Here is a 16,275-nt window from a genome sequence, read left to right as displayed (position 1 = left end):
CACCAGCAAAGATTAGACAGACACTTCCTTCTGGGTGGGGCAGAGGGTCCTTCAAAGGCTTTGTTGAAAAGTAGCTTCCGTTAGGTAGGTAAGGGGACAGAGTATGGCTGAGAAGGGACAACGCGGAACAAAGGCTTGGATGTTACAGTACTTGGCTCCAGAGGGATGGGGTGTGGGCATCACGGTTTCTATGGAGCTAAAGGAGTTAAAGGAAAAGGTAAGGTGAATAGGGTTTTCCAGGGCCTTGTGTGCTAGGCTGGGCAGTCATTGGTGGGGGATTTTAAAAGACAGATCTGTGTGTGTGTGTGTATGGGGGGGGGGTTGTTGTAGTGGTGCTAGAGAGATGGCTCAGCGGTTAAGAGCACTGACTGCTCTTTTAGAGGTCCTGCATTCAGTTCCCAGCAACCAAAGGGTGGCTCAGAACCATCTGTAATGGCCCTTTTCCGGTATGTCCAAAGGGAGCAACAGTGTAATCATATCCATAAAATAAATGAAGAAATTAAAAAAAAAAAAAAAGGCTGATGTGGGACTGTCGAGGGAGGAGGGCAGAGGGAGGAGGGAAGAGCCCAGAACAGAAAGCTGGATACTGATCAGGACTTGGGGAGGAGTTGCCGGTCTTGGTCTCCTTGTCTTGCCACTTAGTTTCCTCACTGCTATGGACACTCTCTTCAGGTAACTCCAACACTCCTTCCTGCTGTGACACTTTGTGTCTTGAAGGACAGTTTCCTCCTTTCTCATGGTGGAAGTGATTTGTGCAGGCCAGGCCAGGAAGGAACCCAGTGCAGGGAAGCTGGCAACAGCTCCTTCAGCTGTGCTTGGCATGGGAGGGCAGAGGAGATCTGTCTGCTTGGTTGTGAAAACTCTGGTGGGAGTTTCCAGGGGCTCCTCTATGCTCACAATCCCGGGACTAAACCTAAACCAGTGTGCAGAGTAGGTGTACTGGCTAGTTTTGTGTCAACTTGACACAGCTGGAGTCATCACAGAGAAAGGAGCTTCAGTTGAGGAAATGCCTCCATGAGCTCCAACTGTAAGGCATTTTCTCAATTAGTGATCAAGGGGGAAAGGCCCCTTGTGGGTGGTGCCATCTCTGGGCTGGTAGTCTTGGGTTCTATAAGAGAGCAGGCTGAGGCAAGCCAGTAAAGAACATCCCTCCATGGCCTCTGCATCAGCTCCTGCTTTCTGACCTGCTTGAGTTCCAGTCCTGACTTCTTTGATGATGAACAGCAGTATGGAAGTGTAAGCCGAATAAACCCTTTCCTCCCCAACTTGCTTTTTGGTCATGATGTTTGTGCAGGAATAGAAACCCTGACTAAGACAAATTGGTACCAGCAGAGTGGGGTATTCCTTTTTTTTTTTTTTTTTTTTTTTTTAAGATTTATTTATTTATTATATGTAAGTACACTGTAGCTGTCTTCAGACATTCCAGAAGAGGGCGCCAGATCTCGTTGCGGATGGTTGTGAGCCACCATGTGGTTGCTGGGATTTGAACTCTGGACCTTCGGAAGAGCAGTCGGGTGCTCTTACCCACTGAGCCATCTCACCAGCCCGAGTGGGGTATTCCTGTGACAACCTGACCATGTTTTGGGAAGGACTGTGGAAGGACTTTAGAACTTTGGGCTTGAAGATCCATTCGTTGTTAAGAGCTCTGTCAGATGTTGTGTAGGAGCTTGGAAGATAATGTTGAGAACAGTGCAGAAGATAGAGGTCTGGTTTGTGAAATTTCAGAGGGAAAATTAAAGACTCTTTTCAGGGCCATTGCTGTTTTGATTGTGAAGATCCTGTAGTTCTGGTTAGCTGGGGCTGAAGAATCAGCTGTGATTAACAAGATACCAGAACTACTAAAGCAAAAACTTTGCATTACTGGGACTACTGATGCTGGTTAGCTGGAGCTAAGAAATTAGCGGTGATTAAGAAGAGACCAGCAAGCCGGGCGTGGTGGCGCACGCCTTTGATCCCAGCACTCGGGAGGCAGAGGCAGGTGGATTTCTGAGTTCGAGGCCAGCCTGGTCTACAAAGTGAGTTCCAGGACAGCCAGGGCTATCAGAGAAACCCTGTCTCAAAAAAAAAAAAAAAAAAAAAAAAAAGAAGAGACCAGCAGCCAGGCGTGGTGGCGCACGCCTTTAATCCCAGCACTTGGGAGGCAGAAGCAGGCGGATTTCTGAGTTCGAGGCCAGCCTGGTCTATGGTCTACAAAGTGAGTTCCAGGACAGCCAGGGCTATACAGAGAAACCCTGTCTCGAAAAACCAAAAAAAAAAAAAAAAAAAAAAAAAAGAAGAGACCAGCATCATTGAGGTGACATCTTATGGGAAGTGTTTTCTGAAAGCACAAAGAGGCTGTGTTCCAGAGACAGCCAAGGTTGTACTCCTGCAGCAGTGGGACTTGGTAATATGTAAGGGTCACCCAGGTGATACTGGTTTTGAAGGCATGAAAGGGTCATGCAGAGCAGCTGAGGCTAGGCACTGTGAGAGGGCATGGAAGGCCATTGGTGAAGGTGCAGCCTCAGTTGCAATTGAAGGCCCAGGACTGAAGGGGTCACACAGTGTTTTGGAGATGCCAGTACCATGAGATGACCACCAAGAGCAGCAGCAGCAGTGGAGTACAGGCATCTGGAGCCTAGAGGACGACGCGTGTGCTACAAAGGGCATGGCTGGAGAAGTGACCCAAGCCCTTGGAGGAGCCCAGAAGATCGTGAGTTGGATCCCAGACATTGGAAGGTTGGAGATTGATTTTTGCTTTGATTGTGACTGTGCCCTGATATTTTCCCTCTTGAAGGAAGAAACTGTTTTAGTGGAGCCCACAGTTAAGAGACTTTTAATTGTAAAAAGACTTTGGATTTTAAAAGAGATGGATATTTTAAAGAGATTGAAAATTTAAGAATATGTAAAGATTGTGGAACTTTTAAAGTTATTTAGATCTTGGGGATGAATAAGAATGCAAGGGTTGAGGCTTACTAGTGATGTGTTTGTGTGTCAAGTTGACAAGGGGTCAATTGTACTGGCTAGTTTTGTGTCAACTTGACACAGCTGGAGTCATCACAGAGAAAGGAGCTTCAGTTGAGGAAATGCCTCCATGAGCTCCAACTGTAAGGCATTTTCTCAATTAGTGATCAAGGGGGAAAGGCCCCTTGTGGGTGGTGCCATCTCTGGGCTGGTAGTCTTGGGTTCTATAAGAGAGCAGGCTGAGGCAAGCCAGTAAAGAACATCCCTCCATGGCCTCTGCATCAGCTCCTGCTTGAGTTCCAGTCCTGACTTCTTTGATGATGAACAGCAGTATGGAAGTGTAAGCCGAATAAACCCTTTCCTCCCTAACTTGCTTCTTGGTCATGATGTTTGTGCAGGAATAGAAACCCTGACTAAGACAGTACGTGAAGGCCCTGAAGCTCAGGATAGAGAGAGAATGGATGGGCTTTGGTGGGGAGCACAGACAGTGGCTGAAGCAGCATGTAGAGGACCCCACTTGGCATCCCCAAAGCAGGGTCCTCTACATGGCTAAGAGAGCTTTTTTTTTTTTTTTTTTTTTATGGTTTTTCGAGACAGGGTTTTTCTGTGCAGTCCTGGCTGTCCTGGAACTCACTCTGTAGACCAGGCTGGCCTCAAACTCAAAAACCCACCTGACTCTGCCTCCCAAGTGCTGGGATTAAAGGTGTGTGCCACCACGGCTAGGCGGCTAAGAGAGCTTTATCTGAAGGCCTAGAGCATTCAGGTTCAGTAGCCAAACTTGATGTTTTCACAGAAAACCTGGGTTTGGTTCCCAGCACCCACATAGCAGCTCTCAGCCACCTGAAACTCCAGAGAATTCACTCTCCTCTTATGGCCTCTGAGGGCGTTCACATATGCGTGGTGCACATGCACACATGCAGACACACACAGATAACATAAAATACATACATTAATATTCATATATATTTAATTTTATTTGGGGGTTGATCCAGGGAACAGAATGATAGAGTAAGCAGGGGAGAGGAAGATGGAGGGATGGGGGCATCTGGTAAGAAGAGCACTGAACACTGGGCCATTGTGGGCCTCAGCCCTTCAGGAGGTTGTGCAAGACACACCCTAGACCATGAGACAATGAGGCTGAGGTTTCTTTCTTTCCTTTCTTTCTTTCTTTTTTTCTTTCTTTCTTTCTTTCAGATTTATTTATTGTTATATGTAGGTACACTGTAGCTGTCTTCAGACACACCAGAAGAGGGCATCTGATCTCATTGCGGATGGTTGTGAGGCACCATGTGGTTGCTGGGATTTGAACTCAGGACCTTTGGAAGAGCAGTCAGTGCTCTTACCTGTTGAGCCATCTCACCAGCCCCTGAGCCTGAGGTTTCTTCATCTGCTCCAGAAGCACTGCCTACACTTTTAGCCCTTGCTGTACCTTGGCCAAGCACATGAGAAGGACCAGCAGTCTCATGAAGGATAGGCTGATGGGAGACCATCAATGATGGGTTCATCTGTATGCTCCAAGCCGGCATCTTAAAACTTGCCAAGGAGTCCAATTGGACCCAATTGGACCAATGTTATGTGACATCTGATCCAGGACTCAACATCCAGAGATGTCCCAGAGGAAAGAGTGAGGCAGAAACAGGAAGGCTGGCTGCCTTGGTTAGGATATCACCCTCTTCTGCAGGAGTTGGGCCAGGTGCCTGAGCCTGATGACCCGAGGCATTTCAGGAGGGCGGCAGGAGGAGGAGGAGCAGGCTGCCAGTGCTTCCCGGAGAACCTTGAAGCTCCCTGGCCTCACCAGATGGACTTTGGCAGGACCCACACTGCCCCGGAACCGCAAGGACTTGTACTGTGCGGAGGCTTCCTGAAGGCAGTGGTCAAGCTAAGGGCAGAATAGTGAGTTAAGGCCATGATGCGATGCGGTGGCATGTGTACCGAATGTGCATGACCGTATCCAAGGCCACATGCACTTAGGATTTTGGTGTGGAAATGTGTGTTGTGGGACCCATGCTTCCTTTCTAGATTCTCTGAAAGGGGGTGCCGCCCCCTCCCTAAGGCCCACCCTCTTCCCTTAGCTCTCTCATCTCCATGACAACTGGGAGCTTGTAGAGCAAAAGAGATTTCGAATCAGACCCAGGTCTCATCATTTACCTTGTCTCGATTTTCCTCCGACAGATTCCTCAACCCCCTCAGCTCTACAAACACTTCGTAGTGTGGGGCAGAACCCTCACAGGAGTCTGAGGATAAAGCCACAGGAAAACAGACTTTCTGAGGACAAGGCGGCTTCAAGAACTGACACCCTGCACCCTCGCTTCTCGCCTATTCTAAGGTTAATGGGGTAAGAGATGAATAGAGGGGAACCTACAAATGACTTCTAAATATGAGACAGATCAGGAAAGAAAAGGGGTGGAGACTGTAGGGATGGAAGTTAGATATAGAGAGGGACTTTCTCCCTCCCTTCCTCCCTTCCTCCCCTCTCTCTCTCTCTCTCTCTCTCTTTCTTTCTTTCTTTCATGTAAATACACTGTTACTGCCGTCAGACACACCAGAAGAGGGGGGTCAGATCTCATTACAGATGGTTGTGAGCCACCATGTGGTTGCTGGGATTTGAACTCAGGGCCTTTGGAAGAGCAGTCAGTGCTCTTAACCGCTGAGCCATCTCTCCAGCCCTGAGAGAGGGACTTTCTTTAGGAACAGTGGGGACGGGTGTGTTTTATCTCCTTCCTAGATGTCTTTGGTCAGGGCGAACACGGGTCAGAGGATAGCCAGATCCAAGAAATGGAGGTAGGAGATGGTGGAGATGCTTACCCAGAACACTGCTCTCCACACAGACATGGTCCAACAGCTTGGCACCTGGCCACTGCCCCACTGCTTGGGCTAGGGCCACAGAGAATACAGTCTCATCAGTAACTTCTCCTCGAACATTCAGGGTTTGCCCCAGCCTGAGGAAGGAAGAGGGAGTGGGCCCAAGGCACAGGGACGGCCTCTCGTCATCCCCCCACCCCGGCGTCACCTACCTGCAGGTGAACCTGACCACAGGGCACTGATTGTAGGTACCAACCACCTGGACCACGTCACCCAGGCGGCACCTAAGGAGCGGGTTGGGAGGAAGAGTGAGCTTATGTCCCTTCCCAAGGCCAGGGTCCGTCATCAGAGGAGACAAGGGCCAGTTAGTAGGAGAATCACCTGGTCAAGCTGGTGTGCTTAGTCAGCACCAACTCATACTCCTTCTCCCTTTGGGCATCAGTGAGGAGGAGAGTGGAGGCTGCCTCCTCTTGGGTTCCTTCCTTGATTGGAAGCAGCTCAATAAAGGGGACTCCAGGGGGCAGAAGATAGGATCCTTGGGGTCGCTCTGGCCACAGGTTTAGGGCCACCACTCCTATAGAGAGCAAGACAATCTTCTTGTCAACCCCATGGCGCATTCCATTCTGCCAGGCAACAGCAGAAAGTAACGCCTCACTCGGGACAACAGGCCCGGCTCCTCTAAGCATCTGGCCCCCCTGATTCAACCTCTCTGGAAACCACCCCCAGGGCCAGCCTGCTCTTTCCCGGTCTTGACTGAGCAGAAGCAGGCAGAGAGGCTGTGGTTCTGGCAGGGATCAGAGCTGGAAACAAATCCTGGTACCACCTGAGTCTGCGTGAGACACTTTGTCTCAGTGAACCTTGGCGTGCTTGGCTGTTAGAGCTAGTAACCCATACCATCCCAGGCGCTGAGGAGGGTTGAAGAAGGTAAGCGTCTGTGGCTCAATGCATGGTAGCTAGCTGTATGACATCTGCCCCCAGCCCCACCTGCATCCATCCAATCCCACCCCCGCATCAAGCTGACCTCCTGAGGCAGCATAAGCAGGAGAGAAGAAGGCTAGCCCTTGGCACCACAGGACCCTAAGGGCAGCCACAGCTTCTGCCTGTCCTCCTGAGTCCAGAGTCACCACCACCTGCAGCTTTGGCCAGAGCCGGCGGGCCAATCCTCGGGGTCCCTGCTCTAGGGCCTCCTTCAGCTCAGCGGCTCGTTTGGGGAGAAGCGTTCCCAGAATCCCAGCCGCTATGGCCTCAGCCAGTTCTTCACCATCAGCCTCCAAGCCCACAAAGACATCCAGGAGCTCCACTGCAGTCCTTGCCTCAAGTACCCTCAGCCCCGGGGATATCAATGCCTCCAGCAGCAGGGTCCGGGGGTCCTTGGCTCCATCGGGGCTTACCCGGCCCAGGGCGTGCCCAAGCCAGGGGACAGAGCATGGCCATGGCGATGTAGGGGTCACACAGGCAGTACTTCCTGGAGCCAGCACTTCTGGGTAGGCCTTGTTTAGGGTTATTAGACCCAGCAGGGTGGCCTGGAGGGAGACAGGAGGGCCTGTCATCCAGACCTTAGAACCAGACCCCAGCTACCACAGCAGGCCTTCTTTGTACCTCCTTTTGGGAGGGGTCGGCTGTTGTGAGGTGGAGGTACCTCTGTTTACCTGCAAAGAGGCATCTCCATGGTACCAGGGGGAGGAAGGGGATGGGAGCGTCTCTTCACTTTCTTCCTCCTGGGTGTGGCTGGTTTGGGTCAGTGGAAGATGATTCCAGAAGGTTCTCATGTCTGTAGATGACCCCCCACCCCCCCAAAAAAAAATCAGAAACTCCTCAGGAACTGAGGAGGCTGTGGAGAGCCTTGAGAAAGGAACCCAGAAAGGGCCTGGGAAATGAGGTGAAGGCTAGACCAGGGCCCAGCAAAGGAAAACCCATCCTAACAGGTGTCAGGTTGTAAGCCACATCATATTGGTGGTAAATGAAGGGGCCCTTGGGTTCTAGAATCTGACTGCCTTGTGGGCTATTTTCTCTCCTTGGGTCACCTCCCCCAGGTGCCAGAAACACACCTGTGTCCTCCCTGGGGAGACAGCAGGAGCCCTGGGCTTTCTTCAGACACCACATGAGGGCCTGCTGCTGGCTCTGGCCCACATTCAACGTGCTCCAGTCTAGTCTCCACTGCTGCCAGGCGGCTGCCCAGCCCAGCATCCCCCAGGCCACTCGGTGTTGGAGACTGATGAGCCAGCATGGCCTGGTACCCCGAGACCTCTGCTGCCAGAGTATGGCCAGCAGGGGCACGAGGAGCAGCAGTAGCAGCAGCCACAGCAGAAGCATCTCCAAGGAGCTCCTGGGAGAGGAATGGGGTGGAATGGGGTGTGAGGGGGATAACCATGTCTTCCCACACACTCCGACACATACAGAAAACAGAGGAAGAGACGACGGTGGGAGGAAGCCAGGACCCTGCTAGGCAGGCAATATGGAAGAGAGACCTTCAAGAATCTGGCAGCCTACTAACTGGCATCCTTGCTTCTCGAGCTAGAAGAACAGCTCTGACAGCTCCTCCCTCAGAAGACGGAGAGGGCTGGGCATGACATTTTTTACCCACTCCCAAGTGACTTTGCTTTCTCTCAGGATCTTCCCTTCCCTGGTCCCGTTTCCCCCTAGAGCCCTGGGTGTATATATATATATATATGCACCTGCCACAGTCCACTTCTGCTTACTTTCAGCACTCCGGGACCCCTCAGGGTCCCTCAGTGTGTCTGGTCTCTGTCTACTGCAGTCCTGAAAGTTGAAGTGATGACTTTAAAAGGCAGGGCTTGGGCAGGAAATCCGGCCTGACTGGGAGGACCCGGGGGGTGGGGAGGGATGTTCTTAAAGGAACAAGTTACCTAAAAGGGCGAAAGGTTGAGTTGCTGGCTCAGGTTGGCAGATGGAGGGAGTTAAGGCCAGGGTAGCAAGATCTTCAAGAAAGACGGGGAGGTGTGTGTGGAGGTGTGTGTGGAAAGAGTGCTCGCTTTCCATCCGGGAGCAGATTCAGACTCAACTAAAACCACGGCTGCCTAGGTGTGGTCGTGCAGACCAGTTGTCGCAGCCCTAGGGTATGTGCCAGCAAGAGGTCAAGGTCAGCCGGGCAGTGGTGGTGCACACCTTTAATCCCAGCACTCAGGAGGCAGAGGCAGGCGGATTTCTGAGTTGGAGGCCAGCCTGGTCTACAGAGTGAGTTCCAGGACAGCCAGGGCTACACAGAGAAACCCTGTCTCGAAAAACCAAAAAAAGAAAGAAGGAGAGAGAGAGAGGTCCTGTCCCATCTCCACCCAACCCCCCCCCCCCCCAAAAAAAAAGAGCAAGGTCACCCACAGCTACAGCTACATAAGAAGTTCAAGGCCAGCCCGAGCTACACATCTCTATCTTTCTATCTTTCTATCTTCCTTTCTCTCTTTCTTTCTTTCTTTTTGGAAAGGGATGTTTGCCTCCCTCCTCACCTTTTGAAATTTTATCTATTTTATATGAGTACACTGCAGCTGTCTTCAGACACCCCAGAAGAGGGCATCAGATCTCATTACAGATGGTTGTGAACCACCATGTGGTTTCTAGGATTTGAACTCAGGACCTCTGAAGAGCAGTCAGTGCTCTTAACCACTGAGCCATCTCTCCAGCCCCATATCTTAAAAAACCACCACCAACAACAAACCCCAACAAACAAACCAAAAACCCTATTCTACATAATGCATCTGCAATCCCTGCATTTGGGAGAGGCTGGGGAAGAGGAATGGCTCCACTAAGTCAGCGGCCAGTGTGGGCTACATAGCAGGTGCTGCCTTACAGAGTAAATAATAGCTAGACCTTGTGGTGCACACTTTTAATCTCCACGCTCAGAGGCAGAGGTAGAAGGAGCTCTCTGAGTTTGAGGCCAGCCTGATCTACACAGTAAGTTCCAGGACAGCCAGGGCTATATAGAGAGTCCCTGCCTCAAAAGAATGAATAACAAAACATCAACAAATATCCAAAGTTGTCCCCAGTCTGTAAATCTCCACAAAATTAGTTAAAAAAAAAGATGACTTTGACTTAGGTGGCCTTAAACCTGAATGCAGCGTGTGCCATCGGCAATCTGCTAAGAAACCTCCAAGACAGACAGATAGACAGCAACCCACCCCCTTCTACAGACAAGCTGACACAGTCAGTTATACTATGGCAGGTCCTTAAGTAGGATGGCTTACAGCAGTTTGTCATCTATGGGTCAATCACATTTTCCTGGTAATTGGTGTGTCTGAATTTACTGACTTTATCTCAAAAAAGCAAAACCAAATATACAAATTAATTACAAAACCAAAACCTACTTGAAATATTTATTTCATTTTTAAATTTTTTTATTGGTTCTTTGTGATTTCACAACATTGCCCCCAAATCCCTTATTTCTTATTTTAAGTGCTTTGATATTTTACCTGTGTGTGTCTCTGTGTGTGAGTCTTAGATCTCCTGGAACTGGAGTTACAGTTTGTGAGCTGCCATGTGGGTGCTGGGAATTGAACGTTGGTCCTTTGGAAGAGCAGCCAGTGCTCTTAACTGTTGAGCCATCTCTCTAGTCCAACTTTGAATTCTTAATCCTCCTGCCAATACTTCCAGAGAGCTGGGATTACAGTCGGGCCACCACACCCAGTTTAATGCAGTGTTGAGATGGAATTTATGGCTTTAATATTCTAGGCAAATACTTACCAAGTTAGCTATATCTCCAGTCCCTGTGAATCCCAGCTTAAGTTCTTTTTTTTCTCCTCAAATTAAATATTATATTGCTATTGTTTTATGAGGCAGGGTTTCTCTGTATAGCTTTGGCTGTCCTGGGACTCCCTCTGTAGAACAGGCTGGCCTCAAACTTAGAGGTCCACCTGCCTGTGCCTCCTGAATGCTGGGACTAAAGACACGCACCACCACCACCTGGCTAAATATTGTTTCTTTTTTTTATTTTTTAAGATTTATTTATTTTATGTATATGAGTTCAAAGCCAGTGTATACACACTTACACACACACACACACACACACACACACACACACACACACAGAATTTATTAGAATGGCTTACAGGCTGTGATTCAGCTAGTCCAACAGTGACTGTCTACAGATGGAAGGTCCAAGAACCCAGTGGTTGTTCAGTTCAAGAGACTGGATATCTCAGCTGGTCTTCAGGACTTGGGGAAAACCTTGCATCTTTTCTCAGCTGAGCCTCTTTAGCTACTTCTCCCCTCCCCACCTCCCTTCCCTTCTGTCTTGAAGACCACACATTTGCTTATTTGCTTCTTTATGATTTGAAAAGCAAACTGCCTTATTTGGGTGCTGTCTCAGGGTTTTATTGCTGTGCAGAGATACATCATGACCACAGAACCTCTTTTCTTCTCTCTTCTTTTCTTTTCTTTTTAAAAGATTTGTTTATTATGTAAGTACACTGTAACTGTCTTCAGACACACCAGAAGAAGGGCATCAGATCTCATTACGGATGGTTGTGAGCCACCATGTGGTTTCTGGGATTTGAACTCAGGTCTTCTGGAAGAACAGTCAGTGCTCTTATCCACTGAGCCATCTCTCCAGCCCCCCACAGCAACTCTTATAAGGGAAAATATTGAATTGAGGCTGCCTTACAGTTTATTATCATCAAGGTGGGAAGCATGGTGACAGGCAGGCAGACATGGTGCTGGAGAGGTGGCTGAGAGCCTTACATCCTAATTGACAGACAGCAGGAAGAGAGAGCAACACTGGCCCTCATTTGAAACCTCAAAGCCCACCCCTAGTGATGCACTTCCTCCAACAAGGCCACACCTCCTGATAGGCCACTCCCTATGAGTTGATGGGGGCCATTTTCTTTAAAACCACCACAGGTGTGTCTAGAATTTTGGACACTTGACCACATTATACTGGCCTTCAAATGGACACAATAACGACCTGTCCATCCTTGACCCAGGATTGGGCCTCTTCTGTAACAGAAGGTTGATTTCATCAACTCAGTATCATTCAGGAGAGACACATGTGGAGCAGAGAGGAGGGAAGAAGGAGCCAGCTTGCAAGCCAGATAAACCCAATCAAACTTGATGATCAATACCATGTCAGATGTGTTAGCTAGATTGCCCCCACATCAGCTTTTATTTTTATTTTTTATTTTTTTATGATTTTTTAATTAGGTATTTTCCTCAATTACATTTCCAATGCAATCCAAAAAGTCCCCAATACACTCCCCCGCCCAGTCCCCCACCCACCCACCCCCACCCCTTGGCCCTGGCATTCCCCTGTACTGGGGCATATAAAGTTGGCAAGTCCAATGGGCCTCTCTTTCCAGTGATGGCCGACTAGGCCATCTTTTGATACAAATGCAGCTAGAGTCAAGAGCTCTGGGGTACTGGTTAGTTCATAATAATGTTCCACCTATGGGGTTGCAGTTCCCTTTAGCTCCTTGGGTACTTTCTCTAGCTCCTCCATTGGGGGCCCTGTGATCCATCCAATAGCTGACTGTGAGCATTCACTCCTGTGTTTGCTAGGCCCCGGCATTGTCTCACAAGAGACAGCTATATTAGATATAATCCACTCATGAGTCACCCTTTGAGTGTGTGATTCGATGTGTTCAGGATCTCCACGGGGTCCAGGCGACTAACACCAAGTCAACTTTTGAACATTGTCAGCATGCCCAAGACAACTCTGCATTTGCCAGGTGTGGTGGTGCACACCTTTAGGCTTAGCACTCGGGAGGCAGAGGCAGATGAGTTCAAGCTAGCCTGGTCTACAAAGGCAGTTCCAGGGTAGCCAGGGCTACACAGAACCTGTCTTAAAGAAACAACAACACAAAATATATATTTATATGTGTGCCACAGCATGTGTGAAAATCAGAGACAACCTGTGGGTATCAGGTCTATCATTCTGCATGTTGTTGTTGTTTCTGAGACATGTCCTGGAACTCTCCCTGTAGTCCAGGCTGGCTTCAAACTCAGAGAGCCACCTGCCTCTGCCTCCCGAGGGCTGGGCTTGAAGTCATTCGCCACCACCCAGCTCCACTTCTCTCTCTCTCTCTCTCTCTCTCTCTCTCTCTCTCTCAAGATTTATTTATTTTATGTATATGAGTACACTGTTGCTGTACAGATGGTTGTGAGCCGCCATCATGTGGTTGCTAGGAACTGAACTCAGAACCTCTGTTTGCTCTGGCCTCACTCTTTCCAGTTGGCCCTTGCTCGCTCTGGTCAACCCTGCTTGCTCAGTCCCTGCTCTCTCTGGCCCAAAGATTTATTTATTATTATGTGTAAGTACACTGTATGTGTCTTCAGATACCCCAGAAGAGGGTGTCAGATCTCATTACAGGTGGTTGTGAGCCACCATGTGGTTGCTGGGATTTGAACTCAGGACCTTCACAAGAGCAGTCAGGGCTCTTAACCGCTGAGCCATCTCTCCAGCCCCCTCAACTTCTATTTTTAATCATATTGATACTCAAATAGACTCTATGCTAAGATGTCTCTGGATTACGGAGATAAATCTGACTTTGTGGTACTGTACAGTTGTTTTTATATGCTGAGGTGTTCTTTTTATGTCTTTTTGTACTTATATAACAGTTCCCTTTTTATGTTGATGGCTATAATCTGCTAGCCTGTGTTCAGGATGTTTGTGTCCATATTCATGAGTCATGTTGGTCTTGTGATGTCTTGGTCAGGCTCTGGCATTAGGATAATGCTGGTTCCCTGGCATGATCTGGAAAGTACCCGTGCTTACACTTTCCACAGCACACAACAAGCTCAGAAAGTTTGCCGGAGCTGGAGAGATGGACCAGCGGTTAAGAATGCCTGCTGCATTTGCAGAGCACTCGGGCTCAGTTCCCCTTAGGTCCCAGGAGATCTGATGCCTTCTGCTGCTTGCTGCCAGCACAAGGCTCATACAGTGTACATAAACACATGCAGGCACGACACTCACACACATAAGATTAAATATTTTAAAAACAACATGTTAATTGTTACGATGTGCATATGTGTGTACATGATGTGTCCTCCAAGCTCGGGTATCCTGTGACAGGCTGGGTCCCCCGGCTCTGGAATGGAGAGAGAGAGAGAGAGAGAGAGAGAGAGAGAGAGAGAGAGAGAGAGAGAGAGAGAGAAAACAGTTAAATAGCCCCAAGCTAAAAACGTCCTTGAGAGCAGCTACAGGGAGAAACCACATAGCTCATCCCATGATAGAAGAAAAGACTAAGCCGGGCATGGTGGTGCACACCATTAATCCCAGCACTTGGGAGGCAGAGGCAGGCGGATTTCTGAGTTTGAGGCCAGCCTGGTCTACAGAGTGAGTTCCAGGACAGCCAGGGCTACACAGAGAAACCCTGTCTCGAAAAACCAAAAAAAAAAAAAAAAAAAAAAAAAAAAAAAAAAAAAAAAAGTGGTCCTAATTCATAGAGAAGGAATTAGAAGAAACAGAAATAGAACTGACCTGTGGTAGAAGGGTTAGTGGTTTTCATCTATAGTGACGGGTAGAGAGAACACAGGCAGTCTTTGAAGGAGCGCTAATTCTGACTGGGGGCAGAGTGAGGGGGATGAGGGGGTCTGGTATATTTGGGAACAGAGCCTAAGAAAGAAAGCTTAGTCTGTCGTGGTGGTTGCACATGTGTTTAATCCCAGCACTCCAGAAGTAGAGGCAGGAGGATCTCTGTGAATTCAAATACAACCCATCTACAAAGTAAGTTCCAGGCCAATCAGGACTACATAGTGAGAGCCCATGTGAAAGGAAGAGAGAGTGAGAGCAACCCTTGGCAGCAGCAGGTCTCCTTTTCAGCCATTTAGTATCCTCTAGACAGCTCCTCCTTTAAAAAAAAATTACATTTCTTAGCCGGGCGGTGGTGGTGCGGGCCTTTAATTCCAGCACTTGGGATGCAGAGGCAGGCGGATTTCTGAGTTTGAGGTCAGCCTGGTCTACAAAGTGAGTTCCATGACAGCCAGGGCTCTACAGAGAAACCCTGTTTCGAAAAAACAAAAAGAAAACAAACAAACAAACAAACAAACAAAAAACAAAAAGAAAAAAAGACTATATTTGTGAGCAGGAAGCCAGAGCTCACATGCTGATGGAGAAAAAGCTCAATCAGGAACTCAACTTGACTGCTTCAACTTCCCCACTCCATCTCTGCGGCTGTTTCTAAGCCTCCAGTTGGATGGTGTTCCCTCTGGTGGCTCTCCCAATCAGGATGCTCTCCTCATCTCTGCTAGATGTTATAAACCCCTGGTATGATGTTTGCTATGTATCTACAACCTGCTCTTCAATCATTTACTTCCCTACAGACTTAATAAATCTATTCAAAACCCCCAAGTCCAGCTACTGTAGTTAGACATCACGGAGCACAGGGTCTCTATCTTCAAACATATTACTTCTGATCTTCCTGCCTCTGCTTCCCAAGTGCTGGCATTAGAAGCACATACCACCACAGACGGTTATGCATTCCTGGGAATCAAACACAGAGCGGCATGTATGCTAGCCGAGCACTCTGCCAACCGAGCTACATCTGCAGCATACAATAAGCTCAAAATCTTTCCCTCCACCTTGCTTCCTGGCTGTGCTCCCCCGTCACTGCGCCATGCTACCGGGTCGCCCCATGAAAAGCATCTGTCTCAGGCAAAGAGTCTTCTGTTTACTTCTTGTGTTAAGATTTGAACTCAGCGTCTTCTGCACATGAGGCAAGGGTCCTACCACGGAGCTACAGTCCCATTCCTTGGAGGACCACAGAATGTTTATCACCATTTTTTTTAAAGCCTCAAACTTGGAATAAGTCTAGAGTTCAAGCATCTTTCTTTTTTTTTTTTTTTTAAAGATTTATTTTCTTTATTATATGTAAGTACACTGTAGCTGTCTTCAGACACCAGAGAGGGAATCAGGCCTTGTTACAGATGGTTGTGAGCCACCATGTGGTTGCTGGGATTTGAACTCAGGACCTCTAGAGGAGCAGTGAATGCTCTTAACCACTGAGCCATCTCTCCAGCCCCCTCAAGCATCTTTCAATGTTGATAATTAGGTCTGTGACTCTGCTTCAGACCCATGGCTGTGGGTTCCCAGATGACACCATCTTCTCTAGCTTAGAATGATCTCCCAGCTTTCCCTTGTTGCTTTTTCTGTCCCCCTTCAAGCTATATTCACTGGGGCTCCAATAGGAGTTTTCTCTTCTTCCTTTTTAAACATTTATTTATTTTTATTTTTGGGGTATGAGTATTTGCCTACATGATTGTTCATGTACCCAGTGTGTGCCCAGTGCCCATGGAAGCCAGAGGAGGGCACTGGATCCCCTGGAACTGGAGCTACAGATGACTGTAAGCCACCATGTGGGTGCTGGAGACTGAATCCAGGCCTGCCTTCTGTAAGAGCAGCAAGCTCTCTTGTGTTTTTCAGGTTTTTGGAGACAGGGTTTCTTTGTGTAGGCCTGGCTGTCCTGGAACTCACTCTGTAGACTAGTTCTGTAGAAAAGGTCTTGAACTCAGAGATCTGCTTGCCTCTGCCTTCTGAGTGCTGGAAATGAAGGCCCAACTGTGGGCTGGTGAGATGGCTCAGTGGGTAAGAGC

At 48.6% G+C, this 16,275-nt stretch overlaps 1 protein-coding gene across 2 annotated transcripts; it reads right to left on the bottom strand.

Annotated features, from left to right (window-relative positions):
• Positions 1-3,900: 3,900 nt before the first annotated feature.
• Positions 3,901-8,529, bottom strand: Ghdc (GH3 domain containing). 2 transcript variants are annotated; one of them, XM_021177129.2, is made up of 9 exons: positions 8,442-8,529; positions 7,791-8,068; positions 7,392-7,513; positions 6,764-7,265; positions 6,124-6,316; positions 5,955-6,026; positions 5,746-5,879; positions 5,089-5,174; positions 3,901-4,819 (listed from the first exon to the last, which is right to left on the bottom strand). In XM_021177129.2, the coding sequence occupies exons 2-9, from the start codon at positions 8,053-8,055 to the stop codon at positions 4,598-4,600; spliced, it is 1,596 nt and encodes a 531-aa protein (XP_021032788.1). In that variant the 5' UTR covers positions 8,056-8,068; positions 8,442-8,529; the 3' UTR covers positions 3,901-4,597. The 2 variants fall into 2 exon arrangements, with proteins under 2 accessions (XP_021032788.1, XP_021032789.1); XM_021177130.3 differs by having other exon boundaries at positions 8,418-8,509.
• Between the last annotated feature and the right edge of the window lie 7,746 nt (positions 8,530-16,275).

Source organism: Mus caroli, unplaced genomic scaffold (assembly GCF_978045245.1).
Source record: "Mus caroli unplaced genomic scaffold, Mus_caroli_1 scaffold_13, whole genome shotgun sequence".
NCBI lineage: Eukaryota > Metazoa > Chordata > Mammalia > Rodentia > Muridae > Mus > Mus caroli.
Note: the sequence above shows the minus strand (reverse complement) of the source record. Positions and strands in the feature narration are given on the sequence as shown.